This window comes from Tasmannia lanceolata, unplaced genomic scaffold, assembly GCF_043159265.1.
Source record: "Tasmannia lanceolata isolate RefF3 unplaced genomic scaffold, GAP_Taslan_0.1 ptg000003l, whole genome shotgun sequence".
Taxonomy (NCBI): domain Eukaryota; kingdom Viridiplantae; phylum Streptophyta; class Magnoliopsida; order Canellales; family Winteraceae; genus Tasmannia; species Tasmannia lanceolata.
This window is the reverse complement of record NW_027518680.1, coordinates 44,099,415-44,107,982: the sequence shown is the minus strand read 5'-3', so window position 1 is coordinate 44,107,982 and position 8,568 is coordinate 44,099,415. Positions and strand designations below refer to the sequence as shown.

The following is an 8,568-nucleotide window of genomic DNA, read 5'->3' as shown; positions in this document are numbered from 1 at the left end:
TCCACACCTTTCGCGTTTTTAAGAAATTATCTTTTATACAGATTTTTTTTAAACATATAAGAGCTGGGTTTCTATTTTACTCCCACTCACGTGATGGGAAATAAGGCAACTTTCCCAACAAAACGTTTTCCGGAGGAGTTGTTTTTTTTAGCTTTAAAAGTTGTAAATAAAGTATTAAATGGCCAACCTACAAAAACGTGTAAAAATAAAACCTTTTAAATCAAAGTTTTGCTAACTGTAGAGGCAGTGGCAATGGGCCGGTATGTGTACCACCAAAATCGGCCCCTACTCGAACCCATATAGTTAAGGACCAAATCGAGCAATTAGTAAAACACTGGATAGTAATCAAAGTACGTAAAAATTTGATTAGAACAAAAAATTGTTGAAACTACTCAAACATGCTTAACTAAAAATCATCAAACACGCTTAACTAAAAATCAAGATGTTCAAAGACATGACTCATGGATGATGACATAGAATGACATTAATCTCGCATAAGGCTCGCTCTAATTTTTCCTTTTTTGTTCTCCAATGGCAGTTACAACTCATCCTTGCTTGTGTCTTCTCCCATGAGCTCTTCGAGGGAGAATTCATCCTCTTCAAGGATCTCTCCATCTTTGCCATCCCAAGGTTCGGTCTTGACAATGGAAGGGGCAGTTTCTAGAGGCAGATTTCCCTTACCACCACGCCCTGCTTCCTTCACAAACTCCCTGAAAAAACAGTCCTCACGTATATATTTATTTTTGTAATACTAGTTGAGCACTAAGAAAAAAGACGAGGGCATGCGAATCTCAGTAATGAATCAAAGAGAGGAAAGACTTACACTATCTCATTGAGTTCAAATGCACTGCGAAGAGGAGCATATGCACCTTTCTTCGCATTCAAAGCTACCAAAGCTGGGTACCCATAGCCACCAACACCAACTTGCTTCTCAAGATTGGGCTGCTTCCCAGCCTCCACCCAAACATAGCTGCAACATACATGCACTTTTAATTTCGTAGTACATACACAGCACACTCCTGTTGATTAGCAACTAAAGACAGGATCTCATTTGTCAGAAGTGTGTGTATATATATATGTGTGTGTGTGTGAGAAAATAAAGTATGTGCAGAAACAGTGTCTATTTTCCCCTCCACCTTTGATTGGGTTAGGATGATCCTATAGGGCTGATTTTTGGTACACACCCTATCCATGGAAGGGCCTTCCAAATGAATGCTTTGGATCCCCCAAAAAATGTGGTCCCCCCCTATGGTTTGTCAGCCATGCACAGATAACTTATCTGTGCAGCTGCACATACTTTATTCTCTCTCTCTCTCTCTCTCTCTCTCTCTCTCTCTATATATATATATATATATATATATATATATATATATATATATATATATATATATGGAAATGGTTTGTGAGCAGTTACTCAAATAAGCTTATCTGAGCAGAGCTCACAAACCATGGGGGGCCACATATTTGGGGGGATCCAAAGCATTCATTTGGAAGGCCCTTCCATGGTGGATAGGATGTGTACCAAAAATCAGATCAATAGGATCATCCCAGCCCAATCAAAGGTGGAGGGGAAAATGGAGTGTGTCAATGTTTCTGCCCAATTTTTCCCTCCCCAAATGGCAGGGTTAGGATGATCCTATAGGGCTGATTTTTGGTACACACCCTATCCATTGAAGGGCCTTCCAAATGAATGCTTTGGACCCCTGCAAAAATGTGGGGCCACATGTGTTTGTGAGCTCCTGCTCAGATAAACTTATCTGAGCAGCTGCTCACAAACCATTTCCTCTCTCTCTCTCTCTCTCTCTCTCTCTCTCTCTCTAAAAGGCTTTAAGAGCTATTTTGAGAACCGTAATATCCTCTGACAGCCCTTTAAAGACTACACGACATAAAATGGAGCGCATGTTTATCAAAACATTGGAGCGCAGAAATATATATATATATATATATATATATATATATATATATATATATATATATATAGAGAGAGAGAGAGAGAGAGAGAGAGAGAGAGAGGGAGAGAGAGAATGGTTCAGGTGCTCAGATAAGCTTATTTGAGTTATCTGAGCAGGAGCTCACAAACACATGTGGCCCCACATTTTTGGGGGTTCCAAAGCATTCATTTGGAAGGCCCTTCCATGGATAGGGTGTGTACAAAAAATCAGCCCTATAGGATCATCCTAACCTTGCCATTTGTGGAGGGGAAAAATGGGCAGAAACACGGACACACAGTGTCTGCCCATTTCCCCCTCTACCTTTGATTGGGTTAGGATGATCCTATTGATCTGATTTTTGGTACACACCCTATCCATGGAAGGGCCTTCCAAATGAATGCTTTGGATCCCCCAAAAAATGTGGCCCCCCCATGGTTTGTGAGCTCTGCTCAGATAAGCTTATCTGAGCAGCTGCTCACAAACCATTTCCTCACATATATATATATATATATATATATATATATATATATATGTGTGTGTGTGTGTGTGTGTGTGTGTGAGAGAGAGAGAGAGAGAGAGAGAGAGAGAGAGAGAGAGAGAGAGAGAGAGAGAGAGAGAGAACGGTTTCTACACACAAGTGTAGATACATTATCTACACACTAGCTTAAAATACAGTGAAGGGCATATTGTTTGGGTGATCCAAACCATTCATTTGATTGGCCCTCACATAGATAGGGTGTCCACAAAAAATCAGCTCCATAGGATCATCCCAACCCTACGATTTGTGGAGGTAAAATGGACGTGTATAAACCTTCACAAATCTGTCCATTTTTTACCTCCACGGTTCGATGGGTTAGGATGATCCAATGAAGCTGATTTTTTGGGCACACCCGATCTATGTGAGGGCACATCAAATGAATGCTTTGGATCACCCAAACAATGTGGGCCCCCACTGTATTTTAAGCTAGTGTGTAGATAACTTATCTACACTTGTGTGTAGAAACCGTTCTCTCTCTCTCTCTCTCTCTCTCTCTCTCTCTCTATATATATATATATATATATATATATATATATATATATATATATATTAGGAAATGATAAATGCGCCACTTTTCATCACTTGGGACACTCAGCAGCAGTGTATCAATGACTGCAGAGGGGCTGATGAACTTCACGTCCAAAGGATTCAACAGATTTGATTGCCACGTACACTGCAGTTGGGTGTCCCATGTGATGAAAAGGGGCGCATATCTCATTTCCCTATATCTTCCGCCTTTTATTCCCTAGGCTAACCTTCTAGTGTATTTATGAGTACACTTTTTACAATACAAGGGGGTGACCCGGGGATGAAAGGGGGTCAAATATCATTTCCCTTTGTTCAAATTTACGTATCTTTAACATAAATCAGTAAATTCTGTAATCCAGTGTGTGCGTAAGATCGCATGTATAAGAATACCAGAGTTGATCCTCATTAAGTAAGCCATGATATGTGCTTCTGAAGTTCATAGAACCTTGTCGCCGACCCATACACTTTCTGGTACTTATTGTAAGCACATAAAATCAGCAGGTCTGAGTTGGCGATCCTAATGCTTGTGCTTTCGTGGAAAATCTAGATCAGATATTGAAACTGGAGTCCAACTAACAGGGTTATGTCGCCCATTCAGTAAGAGCAAAGATTATTTTAATTCCATTGAATAGAAGATCATTTTGGTAGCTATTTCAAAAGAAAAAGAAAAGATCATTTTGGTAATTTCGGTGAACCCATGCCTGCATGGATATCTTGCTCCTCGTAGAGTACAAGAGATATTTATGCAATTTAAGGAATCCATATAAGTATCTATGCATCATGATAACTTGCCTATAAGGACTTCTTTTAAACTTCTCAGCAACTGATAACAAGAGTTCAAGGTACTTGTTCCTTCCCTCCACCTTTGAATCCAAAATGTCAGGGAGGAAAGCTACAAAACAGATGGCAGCAGAGCCACACTTCTCATCCATCACATCCTAGCAAAAAACAACAATAATTTTACTAAATCAGTAATCAGATCTGCAAACAAAAACACTTAGGCCATGTTCGTTTTAGATTATGACAACCGATTGTAACTCCAAAACCTATTATTGAGCTCAAAATTACATTCAATTTTGGGCCGAATAATAGGTTTTGGACTTGCAATCGGTTGTCATAATCTTAAACGAACAGGGCCTTCGCATTGAAGGACATAAATACTTGCCTGGCCAGTCAGCTCAGTTACTTCTGGAGGAGGAAGATTTGTCTCTAGTTGTTCCAGAGCAAATGATTCAATAGCGGACGCAGCTCTTGCACCCTCATAGGGGAATGGACTATCTTTGTCAGCACCAAAGACCAGAATGGTAGGAAACCCTTGCACATTGAATCTGCTCATCAGAGACTGTATTACATTACCCGTTAGTAATTACACAGGAAAGAGACAGATTTGAAAAGTTGAACTCTCAACTAAAGCAGCTTTATGATTATTCTCAAAACATAGCTTCCAGAAGCATAACTTGAAAATAAAAAATAATCTGATATGCTGACGTGCTTCGAAAAATACACTCCTTTGCATGTGAGGACCTATGATATCAGGATACTTGTGTAGGCTCATCATATCATGTCCAACACAATATGATACCTGTGGTGTTCTAAATTTAATAATAATTCTGTCCTCTAAGTTAAATCTAGTTAAATTTTATAATATTTTATTTGTAGATGAATTGTGTCTTATTGATGCAAGTGCATCTAAGCCAGTCGAAGACCAGGTGATCAAGATTAGTGATAGGATCGATCAGATCGTGCAGATCAAGCGCTAAAAGCTTCAGATATGTGATCAAACCAAGAAAGCAGGATTCGTTCTCACAGGTGGGGAATCGCGATTCCCCGATTCGCGAATCGGATTCGGGATTCGGTTCGATTCCCCAAAATAGGGGAATCCCGAATCCTTTTCATCGGAAACACGATTCTTCATTTAGGGATTCGCGTTTCATTGATAATATAATTCGCAGATTCACATTAACCAAAACCGCGAATCCCCCCTTCCTCCCCTCTTGAACGGTTTTTGTGTGAATCGTTAACTGCTTGAGAGGTTTCCGGGCTTGAGAATGGTTTAGGGGAGTGATATTTACGCCCATTTTGATCACCCCACACCAATCGTCAGTGGCAATGCGTGAGAAAATTTTCAGTGGATTTGATTGCAAAGGGGGCTACTGTACATGATGTGAGAAAAATCCAGTGGCTTTGATTGCCCCCGGCGACTCTCCGGCGAATCCCCGGCGAATCTCCGGCGACTCCCCGACGATTCCCCGACGAAATTTCGAATCCCGCTCCCAACCATCCCTGGAGCCTTCGAATCCCGCTTTCGAATCCCGAATCGAATCCGTTTTCGATTCTCGCCCTGGCAACCTTGGATCAAACCCCCAGGACACCCTCGGATCAACCATCAGATGTCCAGATCGACGATCAAGCCCAGAATATAGCGAAGAGTACCATGCGAAGGCTGAGGATTTGCAAGATCATCTCGACATCGAAGGGTTAGATGATCAACGGACTTCGTTGATCCCATCACCTTGAGAGAAAAAGATATTCTTTTAATTTCTTCCAATCAAATTAGTAGTTATTATTATTATTTTGTTATTGGCCAATGAAAAGAGCCTAAGTTTTAGTCCTATTTGGAGAGATTTTTAGGAGTATTGAAAGTTGGGTTTTTAGGAAGTTTTACAAAGTTTTGGAGATGAAGCAAAGTGAAATAATAGGAATTTTTGTGTAAAAGTTTGAGAAATTCTAGGAAACCTTTGGGCTAGCAGAGACTGAGAGTTAGAGAAAATTTAGGAATTTGGTCATTTTTTTCTCTTGTTTTAAGATCGTTTTGGTCACCTATTTTAACTGGATTCAGCCATTCAAACTCTATAAAATTCGAGCCATGTAAACGAAAAGCCCCAGGCTATTTTTTTAAATTATGGAATAAAAATTAAAGAGAAAGCTTCTCTCAGTTATTGCTTTGCATGTTTTGAAGATGGGTTTTTGAAGTTTGTGAACCTATCATCATTCTTTGTTTTTCCCCCTAGCCTGTTGCATGCAGGTTTGTTGTTTTGGAAGCCTTCAAGACCTCAATAAATTTCATTTCATTGGTCTTCTTCGTTGTTGTCGAGTAAAAGATTATCCACACAACTGATATGGTTTTGGTCAGTCCACTCCTCATCGCCCACAGGAAGCAGCCCTTTCTTGCTTCGCAATCCTGCCGTCAACCACCCCCACTAATCACTAGTCGGATCATGCAACCAAAGATTACAGCAAGTTCAATCCCTATTCTCAGGAGCCAATAATCTCCACTGTTATTCACGAATTTCAGCGGCTGATATTCTCCCTTCCTCTTTCTTATCTTCTAGCCTTTTAAAGTCTTCCAAAATCTTTACAAATGCCTGACTTTCATCAGCCCGAAACACCCTTCCTTGTTCATCCGAGAAGCCTCCTCGCTAGTTTTAGGCGCCTCATGTTTCCTTGTTTAGCCCAAAACCCCCATTATTTTAGCTACCCAAAACCTACCCCAAATCTCTTCCCAGTTCACCCGAGAACCCATCTCCTGCTCTCTATTGTTTAGGGGCTTTCCTCCTATCTTTTAGCCATCCAAAAACCATTTCCTAAGCCACCCGAAACTGCCCTTTACCCCTTGATTTTCTCCGTTTGAAACCCCCTACATTACAGCTACCAAACCTCCTAAAATATAGCATAAAAACCTTCTTTTAGGCATCCGAAAACCACCCCTCTAATCTTAGTTATCAGCCCCAAAGCCACCCACCTATTCCATATAACTTTCAGCTGCAAACCACTTCCTTAACCCCTTTCCTAATCGTAACTGAATTATCCCCTTGTTCCTTACGTTTAACCGCCCTAACCAACCTTCTAATTCCACCTTATCACCCCTTCCATATACATCATACCTGCCCCTTTAAACAAAATCCCATCCCATTTAACCCCCTTTTCCATATCCCTTTTACCCCTTTTCCACAATTCCACATACCTGTTCCTTCCCTTTTCCAATAATTTATCTACATCCATTTCCGTTATGTTTTCTTTTATTTTAGCTTAACCCTAACCTCAACACCCTACCATGCCGAACATTAATTGGCAGCAATGCTTTTGGTATAGCTATCCTTCATGACTCATCTCAGGTTTCCATCTTCCATAGTATTAGAAAAAAGACACCGAAGTTATGAACTAAAATATTTAGCCCAATCAGGTATCAGTCAGACAAGATAGATCAAATCTGACTTTCCCTCTTTTATTTCTTTGCATGTGAGGACCTATGATACAAGGATACTTGTGTAGGCTCATCATGTCATGTGGAGTGCTCACTCTCCTTTGATGGAAATGTTCCCCGATTTGTTTCTGGTGTCTTCCTTTAAGGAGGCTCTTGTGAAAGATTGCTTTGTGTGTATTTAGGAGACGTAACTTCTTTGACAGGGTTATCAGATTGTTTGAGCTGTTGGAGAGTTGTTATATCAAGCGGGATGTTTCTGATATTAGGATGTGGGTCTGGGATGCTTCCGGGGAGTTCTCGGCCAAGTCTTTTTACCTCTATCTTGTGCCATGTCCTACATTGCCTACAATTGCTAGAATTTGGTCTATCCATGTTCCTCTCAGAGTTGGTATCTTTGGGTGGGCCGCCATTCAGAAGCGTATCGAGACGGAGGATTTCTTAAGGGAGATTTTTTCATTGCAAGGTCGCTAGGGAGGTCTGTGGAAGTCTACTGGAGAGATTTGGTATTTCTTGGGTTTTCCCAGAGGATATCCTTCAGGTTTTGGAGTGCTGGCAATTTTCTCCTTGGCGGAAAAAAGGCAAGATATTATGGAATATTACCTTCCTAGCGGTGATTTGGGTATTGTGGAAAGAAAGGAATGCAAGAATTCTTAAAGGTTTGGCAAACAATGCTACGTACTTATCATCCAAGGCTACGGTTCTAACCTAAGAAGCACGGGTACAGGTGCGGGTACGACACGGGTACGTGATTTTTCAAAAAATCCGGGTGCTAGTACGTTCAGGTACGCTGAATATAATAATATTTTTTATTATTTTATTATATATTTATAAAAATTAAAAAAATAAAGAACAATCAAATTACAATTAACATCACCAAAATAGCAAAACCTAATATTACTCCATATTTCATAAGTTCCAACTTCAAGTACAAGATGTTACAATCTCATCATTCATTAGATACAATGTCCGTCGCCTCATCTCCAATATCATCCTCTACATCACCGGTAAAAACAACGGCCTCCAAATCCGGCTCATCAAGTGAAAGGCTAGCAACTTCAAGCACCCCAACATCCTCAAAAGAATCAAATGAATCTCCACCTATGTCCCACATCTTCGTCTCTCCCTGTACATACTGTGGAGATCGTCTTGATGGAAGACGAAGATTACTATGAACAAAACCCAAGTCCCGAGCCCGTTGTAGAGTTATCTTGTTCCTTCTCAAAGAATGCACAAAGGAGTAAGTGCTTAAATTCCTCTCGGCACAAGATAAAGATGAAGGCTGCATAAGAAGCTTCAAAGCTAAAGCTAAGCTTTGAAGCATAGGAGCACATGTACCATGGACAGCCCACCAATCATGAGGTTCTAAA

The 8,568-nt window shown here is 40.5% G+C and overlaps 1 protein-coding gene across 1 annotated transcript in view; it reads right to left on the bottom strand.

Annotated features, from left to right (window-relative positions):
- Positions 1–339: 339 nt before the first annotated feature.
- LOC143854796 (protein disulfide isomerase-like 2-3) overlaps positions 340–8,568 on the bottom strand; it is a 67,161-nt gene continuing 58,932 nt past the window's right edge. Inside the window, exons 6-9 of the mRNA XM_077364908.1 lie at positions 4,163–4,339; positions 3,790–3,935; positions 824–970; positions 340–710 (exon numbers count right to left, since the gene is read on the bottom strand). Coding sequence (XP_077221023.1) covers positions 539–710; positions 824–970; positions 3,790–3,935; positions 4,163–4,339 — 642 coding nt within the window. The 3' untranslated portion in view covers positions 340–538. The remainder of the gene's footprint in view (positions 711–823; positions 971–3,789; positions 3,936–4,162; positions 4,340–8,568) is intronic.